Genomic DNA, 17153 nt, shown 5'->3' on the forward strand with positions numbered 1-17153 from the left:
TTTATTCTTTATTTTTTACATGAATATGGATCCCGATTCCGATTTCTGATAACGCTAAAATATCGGAACTCGGTATTGGAATTCCGATACAGCGAATATCGGCCGATACCCGATATTTGCAGTATCGGAATGCTCAACACTAATAACCAGTAAGGGCTAAGTAAACAGCTGTGAGCTGATATTAAGCTAGGTGTTTTTTTTGACAATTTGACTATGGGGTTAGTAATGAATGCGTCTTATAGACACCTTTGCATTACTAACCTCTGAGCTCGATGTCACCTGATAATATAAAGGTGACATCAACAACTATCACCCTACTTTCCACCGCACCAGGACAAGTGGGAAGAGTGAGGCAAAGTGCCAGATGTGGCGCATCTTATGGATGCGCCATTTCTGGGGCAGCTGAGAGATGATGTTTTTAGTTTGGGAGCAGGCCAATATCTATGGCCTCTTGCTAGGCTATTAGTATTAGCCTTTGCTGTGCTGATTATTCATTTTATGGGAACTGTTGTGTATTAGACTTTTTTGGCTCCCTCTTGTGGTCACTAGTTATATGACTCTGGGATTGTCTTTCCTCAGTTTGGCACCACCTGGGTCGTTAGTCCAGGGGTGTTGCTATATGAACTTCCTGAATTCTCAGTCTGGTGCCTGGCATCGTTGTAATCAGTTCTTTCTGTTTGCTCCTGTCTGCTGGTCTTGGTTCTTGCAAAATTAAGCTAAGTCCTGCTTCCTTGTTTTTTGGTTATTTGTATTGCTCTTATTTTTTGTCCAGCTTGTACTAAATGTGATTTCTGATTTTGCTGGCAGCTCTAGGGGGCTGGTATTCTCCCCCCGGGCCGTTAGACGGTTCGGGGGTTCTTGAATATCCAGCGTGGATATTTTTGATAGGGTTTTTGCTGACCGTATAAGTCATCTTACTATATTCTGCTATTAGTCAGTGGGCCTCTCTTTGCTAAATACCTAGTTCATTCTTACGTTTGTCTTTTCTTCTTACCTCACCGTTATTATTTGTTGGGGGCTTGTATCCAACTTTTGGGGTCTTTTCTCTGGAGGCAAGAAAGGTCTATCTTTTCCCTTCTAGGGTTAGTTAGTTCTCCGGCTGGCGCGAGACGTCTAGAACCAACGTAGGCACGTTCCCCGGCTGCTGCTATTTGTGGTGCTAGGATTAGATATACGGTCAGCCCAGTTACCACTGCCCTATGAGCTGGTTTTTTGTGTTTGCAGACTTAGTATTTATTTCTGAGACCCTCTGCCATTGGGGTCATAACAGTATGCCAGGCCAAAGTTGAATGTTTAATGCATTGCAGAAGTGGGATAATAAGAAAGGAAATTCTGAGTTTTTTTTTTTTTTCCTCTCTTTCTTCCTCCCCTTTACCTCTGAGTGGCTTGAGCTTGCTGCAGACATGAATGTCCAGACCTTGATTACAAGTGTGCACCAGCTTGCTGCTCGTGTGCAGGGCATACAAGATTTTGTTACCAGTAGTCCTATGTCTGAACCTAAAATACCTATTCCTGAACTGTTCTCTGGAGACCGATTTAAGTTTAGGAATTTCAGGAATAATTGTAAATTGTTTCTATCTCTGAGACCCCGTTCGTCTGGAGACTCAGCTCAGCAAGTTAAAATTGTTATCTCTTTCTTACGGGGCGACCCTCAGGATTGGGCCTTCTCGCTAGCGCCAGGAGATCCGGCATTGGCAAATATTGATGCGTTTTTTCTGGCGCTCGGATTGCTTTACGAGGAACCCAATCTTGAAATTCAGGCAGAAAAAGCCTTGCTGGCTATTTCTCAGGGCCAGGATGAAGCTGAAGTGTATTGCCAAAAATTTCGGAAATGGTCCGTGCTTACTCAGTGGAATGAGTGTGCTCTGGCCGCAAATTTCAGAAATGGCCTTTCTGAAGCCATTAAGAATGTGATGGTGGGTTTCTCCATTCCTACAAGTCTGAATGATTCCATGGCGCTGGCTATTCAAATTGACCGGCGTTTGCGGGAGTGCAAAGCCGCTAATCCTCTTGTGGTGTTGTCTGAACAAACACCTGATTTAATGCAATGTGGTAGAATTCAGACTAGAAATGAACGGAAAAATCATAGACGTCAGAATGGGTTGTGTTTTTACTGTGGTGATTCTACACATGTTATATCAGCATGCTCTAAACGCCTAACAAGGGTTGTTAGTCCTGTCGCCATTGGTAATTTGCAACCTAAATTTATTTTGTCTGTGACTTTAATTTGCTCATTGTCTTCCTACCCTGTTATGGCGTTTGTGGATTCAGGTGCTGCCCTGAGTCTTATGGATCTGTCATTTGCCAAATGCTGTGGTTTTGTTCTTGAGCCGTTGGTAAATCCTATCCCTCTTAGAGGTATTGATGCTACGCCATTGGCGGAAAATAAATCGCAGTTTTGGACACAGGTAACCATGTGCATGACTCCTGAACATCGGGAGGTGATTCGTTTTCTTGTTCTGCATAAAATGCATGATTTGGTCGTTTTGGGTCTGCCATGGTTACAGACCCATAATCCAGTCTTGGATTGGAAGGCAATGTCTGTGTCAAGGTGGGGCTGTCAGGGAATTCATGGTGATTCCCCGCCGGTGTCTATTGCTTCCTCTATTCCTTCGGAAGTTCCTGAGTATTTGTCTGATTTTCAGGATGTATTCAGCGAGTCCAGGTCCAGTGCTCTGTCTCCTCATATGGACTGTGACTGCGCTATAGATTTGATTCCAGGTAGTAAATTTCCTAAGGGAAGACTATTTAATCTGTCTGTACCTGAGCATACCGCAATGCGTTCGTATATCAAGGAATCTCTGGAGAAGGGGCATATCCGTCCATCCTCTTCCCCTCTTGGTGCGGGATTCTTTTTTGTGGCCAAGAAGGACGGATCTTTGAGACCTTGTATTGACTATCGGCTTCTGAATAAAATCACTGTTAAATTTCAGTATCCTTTGCCTCTGTTGTCGGACTTGTTTGCCCGGATTAAAGGTGCCAAGTGGTTCACCAAGATAGATCTTCGTGGTGCGTACAACCTTGTGCGCATTAAGCAAGGAGATGAATGGAAAACTGCATTTAATACGCCCGAAGGTCATTTTGAGTACTTGGTGATGCCTTTTGGGCTCTCTAATGCTCCTTCAGTGTTTCAGTCCTTTATGCATGATATTTTCCGGAAGTATCTGGATAAATTTATGATTGTTTATCTGGATGATATTCTGGTTTTTTCTGATGATTGGGACTCGCATGTAGAGCAGGTCAGGATGGTGTTTCAGGTTTTGCGTGAGAATGCTTTGTTTGTTAAGGGCTCAAAGTGTCTCTTTGGAGTACAGAAGGTTCCCTTTTTGGGTTTTATTTTTTCCCCTTCTGCGGTGGAGATGGACCCAGTCAAGGTCCGAGCTATTCATGATTGGACTCAACCCACGTCAGTTAAGAGTCTTCAGAAGTTCTTGGGCTTTGCTAACTTCTACCGTCGTTTTATCGCTAATTTTTCTAGCGTTGTTAAACCTTTGACGGATATGACCAAGAAAGGTTCTGATGTTGCTAACTGGGCTCCTGCAGCCGTGGAGGCTTTCCAAGAGTTGAAGCGCCGGTTTACTTCAGCGCCTGTTTTGTGCCAGCCTGATGTCTCACTTCCCTTTCAGGTTGAAGTGGATGCTTCTGAGATTGGGGCAGGGGCCGTTTTGTCGCAGAGAGGCCCTGGTTGCTCTGTAATGAGACCATGTGCTTTTTTCTCTAGGAAGTTTTCGCCTGCTGAGCGGAATTATGATGTTGGCAATCGGGAGTTGTTAGCCATGAAGTGGGCATTTGAGGAGTGGCGTCATTGGCTCGAGGGTGCTAAGCATCGTGTGGTGGTCTTGACTGATCACAAAAATCTGATGTATCTCGAGTCTGCTAAACGCCTGAATCCTAGACAGGCCCGTTGGTCATTGTTTTTCTCCCGTTTTGACTTTGTGGTCTCGTATTTACCAGGTTCAAAGAATGTGAAGGCTGATGCTCTTTCAAGGAGCTTTGTGCCTGACTCTCCTGGAGTCGCAGAACCAGTTGGTATTCTTAAAGAGGGAGTAATCTTGTCAGCCATTTCTCCGGATTTACGACGTGTGTTGCAGAGATTTCAGGCTGGTAGACCTGACTCTTGTCCACCTGACAGACTGTTTGTTCCTGATAAGTGGACCAGCAGAGTCATTTCCGAGGTTCATTCCTCGGTGTTGGCAGGGCATCCGGGAATTTTTGGCACCAGAGATTTGGTGGCTAGGTCCTTTTGGTGGCCTTCCTTGTCACGGGATGTGCGGTCATTTGTGCAGTCCTGTGGGACTTGTGCTCGAGCTAAGCCTTGCTGTTCTCGTGCCAGCGGGTTACTCTTGCCCTTGCCTGTCCCGAAGAGGCCTTGGACACACATTTCCATGGATTTCATTTCAGATCTTCCGGTGTCTCGGGGCATGTCTGTCATCTGGATGGTATGTGATCACTTTTCCAAGATGGTCCATTTGGTATCTTTGCCTAAGCTGACTTCCTCTTCCGATCTGGTTCCTTTGTTCTTTCAGAATTAGGTTCGTTTGCACGGCATTCCTGAGAATATCGTGTCTGACAGAGGATCCCAGTTTGTTTCCAGGTTCTGGCGATCCTTTTGTGCTAAGATGGGCATTGATTTGTCGTTTTCGTCTGCCTTTCATCCTCAGACTAATGGACAAACGGAGCGAACTAATCAGACTCTGGAGGCTTATTTGAGGTGTTTTGTTTCTGCAGATCAGGATGATTGGGTGACCTTCTTGCCGTTGGCTGAGTTTGCCCTTAATAATCGGGCTAGTTCCACTACTTTGGTTTTGCCATTTTTCTGCAACTCTGGTTTCCATCCTCGTTTTTCCTCGGGACATGTGGAGCCTTCTGACTGTCCTGGGGTAGATTCTGTGGTGGATAGGTTGCAGCAGATTTGGAATCATGTGGTGGACAACTTAAAGTTGTCACAGGAGAAGGCTCAGCGTTTTGCCAACCGCCGCCGCGGTGTGGGTCCCCGACTTCGTGTTGGGGATTTGGTATGGCTGTCTTCTCGATTTGTTCCTATGAAGGTCTCCTCTCCTAAATTTAAGCCTCGCTTCATCGGTCCTTACAAGATATTGGAAATCCTTAATCCTGTGTCCTTTCGCTTGGATCTTCCGGTGTCGTTTGCCATTCACAACGTGTTCTATAGGTCTTTGTTGCGGCGGTACGTTGTACCTGTGGTTCCTTCTGTTGAGCCTCCTGCTCCGGTGTTGGTTGAGGGCGAGTTGGAGTACGTGGTGGAGAAGATCTTAGATTCTCGTCTCTCCAGGCGGAGGCTTCAGTATCTGGTCAAGTGGAAGGGCTATAGTCAGGAGGATAATTCCTGGGTGGTTGCCTCTGATGTGCATGCGGCCGATTTAGTTTGTGCCTTTCACGCTGCTCATCCTGATCGCCCTGGTGGTCTTGGTGAGGGTTCGGTGACCCCTCCTTAAAGGGGGGTACTGTTGTGTATTAGACTTTTTTGGCTCCCTCTTGTGGTCACTAGTGATATGACTCTGGGATTGTCTTTCCTCAGTTTGGCACCACCTGGGTCGTTAGTCCAGGGGTGTTGCTATATGAACTTCCTGAATTCTCAGTCTGGTGCCTGGCATCGTTGTAATGAGTTCTTTCTGTTTGCTCCTGTCTGCTGGTCTTGGTTCTTGCAAAATTAAGCTAAGTCCTGCTTCCTTGTTTTTTGGTTATTTGTATTGCTCTTGTTTTTTGTCCAGCTTGTACTAAATGTGATTTCTGATTTTGCTGGAAGCTCTAGGGGGCTGGTATTCTCCCCCCGGGCCGTTAGACGGTTCGGGGGTTCTTGAATATCAAGCGTGGATATTTTTGATAGGGTTTTTGCTGACCGTATAAGTCATCTTACTATATTCTGCTATTAGTCAGTGGGCCTCTCTTTGCTAAATACCTAGTTCATTCTTACGTTTGTCTTTTCTTCTTACCTCACCGTTATTATTTGTTGGGGGCTTGTATCCAACTTTTGGGGTCTTTTCTCTGGAGGCAAGAAAGGACTATCTTTTCCCTTCTAGGGTTAGTTAGTTCTCCGGCTGGCGCGAGACGTCTAGAACCAACGTAGGCACGTTCCCCGGCTGCTGCTATTTGTGGTGCTAGGATTAGATATACGGTCAGCCCAGTTACCACTGCCCTATGAGCTGTTTTTTTGTGTTTGCAGACTTAGTATTTATTTCTGAGACCCTCTGCCATTGGGGTCATAACAGGGAACCCTATGTCATTTTTTGGGGGGTCCTTCATTTTAATAACCAGTAAAGGCTAAGTATACAGCTGTGATCTGATATTAATAGCCTGGAAAGCTCCATGGGTATTACCCCCTTTCCAGGCTATAAACATCTGACCCCAGCTGTCTGCTTTCCCTCTGCTGGTTAATAAAATTGTGGGGCATCTCACGACATTTTTTCAGAAAATACCGTATTTTCCGGCGTATAAGACGACTTTTTAACCCCTAAAAATTGTCCCAAAAGTCGGGGGTCGTCTTATACGCCAGGTACGGCATGTGCAGGGAGCGATCCTGGATGTTCCCAGGGTCTGAAGGAGAGGAAACTCTCCTTCAGGCCCTGGGATCCATATTCATGTAAAAAAAAATAAAGAATAAAAATAAAAAATATGTATATACTCACCCCTCCGAGAAGCCTGGCTGTCACCGCTGCAAGCGTCTGCCTCCGTTCCTAAGAATTGCAGAGCGTGAAGGACCTTCGATGACGTCACGGTCAGGTGACCGGTCACATGAGCGGTCACGGACCAATCACAGGACTGCGAGGTCATCGAGGGTCCTTCATGCTCTGCAATTCTTAGGAACGGAGGCAGACGCTTGCAGCAGTGACAGCCAGGCTTCTCGGAGGGGTGAGTATATACATATTTTTTTTTTTTATTCTTTATTTTTAACACACGCCGTATAAGATGACTGGGTGTATAAGATGACCCCCGTCTTATACAGCGGGCATATCCCAAATTCCATATATTATATGGAAAAGTTGGGGGTCGTCTTATACGCCCAGTCGTCTTATACACCAGAAAATACGGTAGTTTATTTAGTAATAAAATTCATGTACAGTAAGCTGCACACGCACTGCACTAATTCTATATGTCGCTGACGTCGTTATAGCTATGTATTCTTTTTATGTATGTCTACTCTATCTATTTTGTTGGGTCACGCTGTGATTTTACTGTATGCGGCAGATGAAATGTCAGGTCTTCAAGGACATGGATGAGTAAAAATCGGACTGCAGGGTCCGAGTGCCGTGCAATTTTTTTTTCATTGGCGAGTCCCAACCGATATATGAGGACACTCGCAGAATGCTGTGATTTTTTTTTCTCAGCCCGATCTGACCTGAGAAAAAAAATCGTAGATGAGCTGTGACTTACAGCTTAACATTGGTTAGAGTGCAATACGATTTTTTTATGGGATTGCACTAGTCCTTTTTTCTCGCAAATAAGTATGAGCCCTACAACAGACACTTGGATGCTACATATTAACTGGAGAGCACTATTACAGAATTTGCAATGGAGTACTTTAGCCTCAGGTTACTGTTTATTTAAGAGATTCTGTTCTCCTCCATATGTCAGAGCTGCTCCATAGAAGAAAATCACTGATTGATCTCTGCCATGTTCTGTGGCGTCTTCAGGGCTTGCACTGATGGGATGCAGATCTGTTTTATGGTATGAATAATTTTTCAACTCTAGAACCTGACAGTGGCCAAAAGGATCCAACATATAATTTTTATGCCAGAAATCTGTCTTTAGTTAGCATATGCCACACTTGTTTCAAAAGGATGACAAATGATATAACGGTCTTTTCAACCTTCCAAAATCTCTAGTGTATGTCAGTCCTAATGTTGGCCAATCCCCACCAATATTGAATTGGCTGATAGTCTAATGTGTATGGGGATCCGAGACAACTGATCATTGGGAGAGTTGTTGATTAGGCATGTCCAATTTTGTACCTCCGATCGCATTGTTCTCCTGGAGATAAGCTGTCATCAGACTTCTCCTAGAGGACAGAGATGCATTCAGCCAAACGAGCACTCCTGTGTACGGGAGAGGCAGCCAAGATGGCTGTCAGCTGTATGTGCACCCGTACTCTCTTCCATCCTTCTTTTATACCGTCCATAGACTATGAAGATAAGGCAGAGAGATGAAATGATAATTGACTGCAAAATTAGACTACACAGAGCTAGTAGAGTAGTCTGTAATCATGGAAATATGTAAGTCTGCAAAGGTGATAGATGCATACCCAAATTGTAGAGGATTTATTTCAACACTATTTACAAAGTTATAGAAAAAATGTTTTCATGAGTGTGCAGAATGGATGTTTATGTCTCTTATTTGAGCGCTACTTTAGTGTATGTTGCAAACAGTTTTATTCCAGGTTGTATAGCACCCATGTCTTTCACTGTTTTGGTGACTAAAGTGATCACACACCAACTTGTTTTAGGAGCCTTCTGTTAACACGGCAAAGCATGAGAAAAGCGCATGAGAATTTCTAAAGGGAAGAGGAACCGAATGTTTCTTATTTATCTGCCATTTGTTATTCATTATGAGAAGACAGTCAAAGAGTCGATCATTGTGAATGTCCTGTAAATGTTCTCCAATATTCTCTTATCTGTCAGAAAATGGAAAAAGTATATTTGGATACTGACCTCAAAAATGTCTAATTAGAAAAACATTCAGTAACCCAAAAATGTGAAATAGACAATTTTCTTTAATTCTGAAAACATTCATTATTTAAACCCATAGGTTGAAAATCTGTCCCACGGTGAGCTCACATAGGGCATCTGTGTATGTTTGTAAGTGTGTAAATATGAATATCAATTTCTTGCAAATTGGGTCCAATAATTTGGAAAGGGCCTTAAGAGAAAACTTGAGTAGAGAGAAGCCAACCAAAAGTTCTTCATCTCATTCCACTTAGTTTAGGCAAAAACGGTACCCAAAATGGAATATGTCAAAAGTGGGCTGCCTAATATTACTTCATAATGCCAGGGACCAAGAGGTCCCCCTGAATCTTCCTTTATAACATCATGTGTCTCTTGGAGCCCTACATAAAGTTAAGGAATATCTAAACCTTCATGCCATTTTCTCATTCTTGGCAGGCTCTTTAAAGCACCACTCCAGTGATTTTCTTCTCATTTCAGTGATGGAGTGGTATAACTAATCCATGTTCCCTTCCCCTACTAATATACTTACCAGACCAGCTGCAGTCTTCCTGATGCCGCTAGTCCCGATCCGCCATCTTGTGACTTTAGCTTCTGACTGACAAGAAGTCGGAACTAACAGTCACTAGTTCTCAACGTAAGTCTAAGACAGCCTCATTCTGGCCTTCTCCTGTCTCATAGACTTACATTACCAAACAAACACTGGAGCGATCCGGCAGGTCACAACCTGTAGAAGAATTATCGAAACGGACCCAATAACAGCAGAACACAGTGGCTGGTAAGTATATTACTAGGGGCATGGAACTTACATTAGTGACACCTCTCTGGCTGTAAAATAAGAAAAAAAACTGAACTGATGCTTTAGTTACCTGAAGATCGGTGCGGATGCCGAGACCCCCAACAAACACTCGATAAATACCCAAACAGCAGCTAAGCAGACCCGGGTACGGATTGAATAGAACGTGCCTGCCAAGATGAAAAAAAACACTGTGTAAGAATAGCTTGTATGGATTTAGGTTCTGATTAGGGGAAATTTAAGGTTCTCAAAGTAGTGGAGCAATTTAGAGATATGGGTCACTTTATCTACAGAGATACCACTAAATACGTCATTCCCTTGCATGCCATTTTTTTCTATACATATGTATGCTTGGCCTGAATCATATGAGCTCACACAGTGAGCAAAACCGAGGACATGAATATGAAATAAAACGGAAAAATCCTTAGAAGCTGGATATGTGCAAAGTTAAATACCGGTAATTAAGAAATAAAACAAGGGCTGCAGTGCGATTGCTTGTTAGGCCTCTCTCACATTAGCGTCGGTACGGGTCCGTCGCTATGCGTCGGCACGACGTACCAACGCACGTTGTGAAAGTTATGCACGACGTGGGCAGCAGATGCAGTTTTTCAACGCATCCGCTGCCCAGTCAAAAGTCCGGGCATGAGGGGGTGGAGATTCGGCCACGCATGCGCGGTAGAAAATGACAGACGCGACGTACGAAAAAACGTTCACTTGAACGTTTTTTCGCTACGACGGTCCGCCAAATACCGATGCATCCAGTGCACGATGGACGCGACGCGTGGCCATATGTCGCGATCCGTTGGCAATACAAGTCAATGGGAAAAAAACGCATCCTGTGGGCACATTTCCAGGTTCCTTTTTTTTCCCAAAACGACGGATTGCGACGTATGTCACACAACGCAAGTGTGAAAGAGGCCTTATGGGCGATAAAACCAGCGTTAGGCAGTTTTCATAACTAAAGAGCAGAAAAAGTATCAAAGTAGCCTGTAGCAATCCATTTCATTACTAAAAGAAAGTCTAAAACCTTAAAGCATGAATTTAGTTGGTTGCTGTATTCTTTTCCTGTTCACCACTTGTAGTAAATCGCTCATATCTTATTGATATTGAATAGTAGAATTTATAATTTACTGGTTATCTCACATAGATATAGATTTGTATTTTTTGGCTAATGAGAACTTATGTTTGATTTTTCTCCATGTTCACTTTTGCGGAACCCTGTAAGCTGATCAATTCTACAGAACATACAGTATAATTGTAATTAATTTATTACCTTTTTACTATCATTGTGCACACAGTACATATCATCAAGAAGATTATTACATTCATATCATGGAAAATAGACCCTAATGGCAAGCGCTTGGCTCCAAAGTAACTTTTTCAAAGTACCTCTCAAAAGTTTCAGCATGTACAACTGGCCACATCATGGAATAGTGGCTGCAGAGCTGATGAAAACATTGTTTTTAGTTTTTTTTTTATTTCACCTCTCCATTGCGGAGCTATTAGCTTCTAATCTTTAGGTTATAATTTATATTAAGTGCAAGGGGAAATTACCATAGATTTTTCATGGGGGTGTGTTTTTCTTCCCCTTCATGAGTATGACCAATCATTAGCAAGCAGAACCACACAGGGGAAAGAAGAACAAGCTCCCACAATAACTTAGAACAGGCTTTCTCTTGCGTGAGAAATAAAATGATGGTCTGCTGCCCTTACTGGTTTCTCTGCAGAGATGTGTGAGATTACAAATTCTGTGAGGAAAGCAGAGATAAGTGTGATTACTAACACTTCTTTAGCTTTCATCTCAGGGCAGTAAGTGTGGGGAAGAAGCAGTACAGCAGAGCTGAGAGAACTATGAGAGGCAAGATATGATTGTCATGAGACAAAGCTTAGCTCTCCTATACTGTCCCTCCCTCCCCCAACACTGACTGCTTTAAGATAAAAGGTGACTGTAATCACACTCATCTATACTTCAATCCAGGCACTATGTAATCATACACAGTTTTGAGACCAGACTGTCACATCTCACACAGGAATGTTTTGTCCATTACTGGTGTCACTGCAGAGCTGTGTGTGATCACAATTCCTGGGAGTAGAGCTGATATAAGTGTGATTACTAACAGTTCTTTAACTTTCACTTCATAGTAGCTAGTATAGGGGATGGGCAGTACAGCAGAGCTGAGCTTTGTCTCATTACAAACACTTCTGACAGCTCTCCGTTTGCATTACTCCCAGTTCAGCTGCACTGCCCCTCCATTCACACTGACTGCTGTGAGATGAAAGCTAAAGAAGTGTTAGTAATCACACTTACCTCTGCTCTACTCCATGTACTTTGTGATCACACACAACTCTGCAGAGAGACCAGTAAGGAGAACAATCTGGCTGTCATTATGTATCTCACACAAGGAAAAGCCTGATTGAAGCTATTGTGGGGGGTGTTCTTCTTCCCCTGTGTTGCTGCCTGCTTTTGATTAGCGAACCTCATGCAGGGGAAAAAGTACACACCCCCAGAGTTAAATCTTTGGTAATACCCCCTTGGACTTAGCATAAACTATTTAAGCTAATATCTACACAATGAAGAGGAGAATTGAAGAATAAAAACTACATTTTACTCAGCTCTGCAACCACTATATCATGATGTGGCCAGTTTAAAGTGCACAAACCGGCGAAAGGTCTTCTTTAAATTGGGTTTGTCTTACTCTTTTGGAAGTGATTATCATGTCATATCCATGTCCCACTAGAGAACTCTATAGTATGCAGGTAGGCCAATATATCCATGACTAAACCAAGCAGGTCTAGGTAAAACTCTTCAGACTACTCTGAGTAAATTATACTGGTTAAAGAAAAAAAATTGACTTATTTGGACTTCCTTGATCTTTTACTACTAATTCATTAGCTAGAACTGTCTTTTTGTATTCTCTGCATCATAGATATATCTATGTATGCTTTGGGTATCTGAGTTTAAGAGAGAAAACATTTTTTTTGCCAGTTGGGAAGTCTAACCTTCACGTTTTGTCTGCGATGAAATTATGAAATGTACAGTAGCCATGTATAACGGTTCTGGTAACTTTGCTGGTAAATGCTGTAAAAGAGCAGAAAAAATTGCTTTAAAAAGTCCAAAATACAAATTTTTAAATTGTCCTCTTCTATGTAATAGCAATTATTGTGTTGCAATTGTTGAGATGAAAGAAAAGATGTTTCTGCTATTTTACACAACGGACACTTAAAGTTTGCATGAGTACAACTGTAATTTCTATTCCGGTAAATTGTCTCAGAAATGGTAACACTAACATTGTAGCTCTATAGATTTCTTTTTATTTTATTTTTTTATTTTTTTCCAGAGTGAAAGAATTGAAAAAGGCCAAGGAACTTGAAGAATTAAAACAACGTCCCTTAGCAATGTGACAGCGCTTTTTGGACTGTTTTCATTTTCTGTTTTTAGCAGAGACATGCAACAAAATAAAAAAATAAATAAAAAAATGAAAACACTGCAGTTTTCGAGAGATCACCTGCAGGATTTTAACAGTAATCTTTTTTGGTCATTGCATTTGCACTTTCATGGACAACTTTTGCTTTGTTCAGCAAGACATCTTGGATTTTAATCTTCTGTTTAATCATGGGAAACGATATAAAAGAAAAAAACAACTAAAAACTTTAAAGAAATAAAAATGGCGCCAGGAGATGCTTAAGAGAAACTCCAATCTATGTGGTTGGAGTTGCGTTAATTCAACATAGGGCTGAATTCAAACAACGTGTGGAACTGTACAAATATTATACCAAAAAAAATAAAAAATTATTGAGGAAAGGTGGAAATGCACAAGCAAGATATGAATGCAAAACCCAGAGCCATCGATCACTCACAAGGAGCAACGAAGGAACGTAAAATGGAAGAGTTTGGACGTCTTATGTTCTCATGTCTGTACCTAAGCTGTAACTTGTAGATCTCCGAAGTATTCTCCATATTGTATGCCATATAACATATGCAATATATATATCTATACAAGATTATGTATATTAATGCTTTACCTACTGGAACAACACAAGTTTGCCAAAAATGGTGGACTTCTTCACACATTTCTTCTAGGGTGGTCTAGGAGTCATTGACCTTGTGTAATGCCATCTGCTCCTAGTTCATTTTAATAAGACTTTCCCATTCGTGTAAATAGACATATCTATGCATTGCGTAATTTATATTTTCCGTGGGAAGATATTTGAAGTCCACGATATATATATTGCTAACACAGAGGTACAGTACATATTGCATAAGGAAGTTTTAGTTTTTTTTAAGTGTTTCAAGGTTGTAACCAAAAATAATATTTTTTTTTTTGTGGAATCAAAACTGTCCCCTATATAAAGGTGAATAAAACAGGACAAAACTAATAATACCAAACAAGCAATATGCCCATTGCCAGCTTGGTCAGAAAAAGTGATTGGTCTGTGGGTATATTGTCTATTATAGTGTAGCAACGTAATCATTTTTACAACAAAGAAATTTGAGAATTTTTCTTCTTCTATTGCAACCAGCCGGTGGAAAGGAAACAGTCGCACCTAAGCCCTTGTGGCATAAAGTTTGCCTACAACATATGAAGGCACCAGTATTATAAATTGCACATGGTAGGTAGGGGGTCCTGTTACAAATTTTGCATTTGAGCCCAAACGCTCCAGATTATGTCTTGGATGCAAAAATAAAATATAAAAAAAGAAAAATAGTATGACCATTACCTGTATTTTTCATGAGTACTACTGTTCATATTCGTAATGCTTTATCCGAAAAAGCTCTTACCACAGTTGGAAAGAAAATAAAACCTTGCGTCTATCGATTGCTTAAAAACCTATACTGCCCATAAGGGTTGCATTTACATTGCCTGAACATTTTACCACCTAAGAATCAATGTGGTGCTGCGTGCTGGCCAGTTAGTGTATCGGGGCTTTTTTTTTTTCATCCGGAGAAAGATTTGTATATAGAAGGAGGGATTGGAAATGAGAAATACTATTTGAAAGATATTACTACTGAATATTGAATGAAATATCTTCTCTATGGATGCGGGTCAATAACATGGCTGGAGATTATTAATATTTGTATAGTTTGATGGAATGAATCTGAAAAGCTTGGATGTGTTTTTTTTTGTACATATTGTATATACTAAAAATAAAAAAAAAATTAAGATATGTGCATGAAACCAAGAACACAAAAGAATTGAAAAAGCAAAGCATTAGTGGCTACGGTCTGTAAAATGAGACAAAAATTTTATTTCACTATAAGAAAACTTTATTTTAAATGTTCTGTAGAAGAACATTTTGCTGAAGCATGACTAAACTGCAAAAAAAAGCTACTGTATTTAGACTTAGAAAAAAAAGCAAAAGTAACATTACTAAAATGATATGTTTACATTTAATTTTGGCTACCCAAACTTAATTTCATCTTACAATATATATTTTTTTTATTTAATTTAATTTTTTTAAAAATTTTTTTGCCAATGGTGCCAAGTAATGTGAATGCTATATCGCTTAAGCAAAAAAAAAAAAAATTAAGTTACATTTTGCAAAGCAGATACTCATAGAAAACTATATGCGCTTAACACCATAAACTCACACCAATATAAAAAAAAAAAAATATGTAGAATGAAATTCAATAAAAAAATGTAAAAAAAAATATTTACAAAAACTCTATTAAAAAAAAAAAAGACATAGTAAGAAAGTAGAAATATGTTTCACATTTTCATATCTCCCTGCTGGAAGTCAGAAAATGTTAAAAAAAATTGCACATAAAAGTATAAAAAAAATAAATAAAAATAATAATAAAAAAATAAATGATGCAAACTGGTCTTGTAGGGAACTCATGGTATATGATTATTTCCACACAGAGATTAAAAAGCCAAAGTGATCAGATTATGAGGTATTTATAACATGGAATAAAATGCAAATGTGTGCTTCAGTACGAAACATTTTGGCACTCAATGCCGATACCTGTCTAAACTTTTTGGAATACAATCCGCTAAGTTTTTGATTGTAAGAGGAGAAAGTGCTGTTCAGGGGTACGCTAGCCTTTTTTTTTTTTTCCCTTTACCGAAACAGTTTCTATTGTATAATTTTTTTATACTAAGACGTAACATGTAAAGATTACACAATGTGCATATGTAAGAAAACTTTTAATCAGGTTGTTCGAGACGAAGGTTCAAAAATTGAAGCCGAAAAACAAAAAAAAAGATGAGGTCAGTACTCTTGCTGCAATTTTTTTAAAAACCGTTCATTTCCTTTCACGTGGGATGTACAGATAGGAACAAGCTAAATACACTAATGTATATGTTATATAAATTCTCATGAGCTCACGCACAATACACCATTATGAATAGTCTGTACATTAAAAAAAAATAATAATAATAAATAGTTATATACTGCTCTTTTTTGACGGGACATTGATTGTCCCTAGAAGAATGTATTTTATTATGTATTCATGAGGAACGGGAAGAAATAATAAAAAAAATAAATAAAAATAAAAAACATATCAAAACGCCTTTTTTGGATAAATAAATAAAAAAAATATCACTGCTTATGTATTAGTAATAGCATTAGTGGATCTTTTAGAATTTTGTTATCTGGAATTGTATATTAATATTTCCACTTTTCATGACGAATGTAACTTTTTTGTCACCCTGGCAAGAGTACTGGTCTCAATTGTTATGCTGTATTATCTGTATATTTGTACTAAAAAAAAACAAAAACAAAAAGGTCAGTGTTGTGCAGTGTGTTAATAATGTTATCAGATTCAGCAACATGCAGGACCTCTCCAAGTAACTGTACCAACACACGAGCGGTCACCGGGGCCTGTTCTAGTGCATCAGATGCATTGTGCTTTTGAAAATCTAAAAAAACAAACAAAAAGGGGCATCTGATGAAAGCAAACTTTTTGCAATAGACCTTTCCTTGGCTGTGAAATTTTAGGCTTTTGAATGTAAGATGCATTGCATACCAACAGTTCACTCGGATGGGGTACATGAAATTTCCCAAGTGCCAGGAGTCTGTCATAATATGTATCTGTTAAATCTATCCTGTCTTCAGCATTTTATTTTAAGCTTCTAGTGTGAACGTTAAAACAACACAAAAAAAACAACAAAAAACCCACATCTGTACTGTGTGAGAGAAATAGACAATATAACGTGAAATCCCTACATGGTTGCACGCTTACGGCAGTTCCACACAGTAGTTGGCGCCAACGGGGGGCGGGGGGTCCCCAAGGCTTGCATGTAAAGCTAATATAGATGTCTCCTTTTTTGTAAGTTTTATTTTTGTAATTGTGCATGTAAAAAACTAAAAATGAAAAAATACATCACTGAAATCAATGGATCTGTTGAAGAACTCAGCTGCTGGAACCATGCAAAATGTTTTGAATTGCCCTTAAAACTATTGAAAATGTTTTCTGAATGCTTTCTATTCTTTCTGCTGTAAATTAAAAACAAATTAAATTTCCCCATGTTATGTGTGTTTACTCTAATTATTGTGGATCTTATTTCTATGACTAGTATTTGTCTTATTTTGTATCGTGTCATAGTAGTTTTATGTTTGCAAATAATGTGCAGTGTTATAGAACATATCTTTCCTCATGGGGCAGTATTATAGTAGTTATATTCTGGTACATAGGGGCAGTATTATAGTAGTTATATTCTGGCACATAGGGGCAGTATTAT

General features: G+C 40.2%; 1 protein-coding gene across 9 annotated transcripts in view; it reads left to right on the top strand.

Annotated features, from left to right (window-relative positions):
• CAMTA1 (calmodulin binding transcription activator 1) overlaps positions 1-16939 on the top strand; it is a 2053806-nt gene extending 2036867 nt beyond the window's left edge. For 8 of the 9 annotated variants that reach the window (XM_077250396.1, XM_077250399.1, XM_077250395.1 and 5 more), the window contains one exon: positions 12810-16939. In XM_077250396.1, the coding sequence (XP_077106511.1) occupies positions 12810-12873 (64 nt within the window). In that variant the 3' untranslated portion in view covers positions 12874-16939. Of the gene's footprint in view, positions 1-10696; positions 10729-12809 lie in introns of those variants that run through there. The other variant, XM_077250397.1, reaches the window with a different exon arrangement.
• Positions 16940-17153: the final 214 nt, after the last annotated feature.

The sequence above is a fragment of the Ranitomeya variabilis genome, chromosome 4 (genome assembly GCF_051348905.1).
Source record: "Ranitomeya variabilis isolate aRanVar5 chromosome 4, aRanVar5.hap1, whole genome shotgun sequence".
NCBI lineage: Eukaryota > Metazoa > Chordata > Amphibia > Anura > Dendrobatidae > Ranitomeya > Ranitomeya variabilis.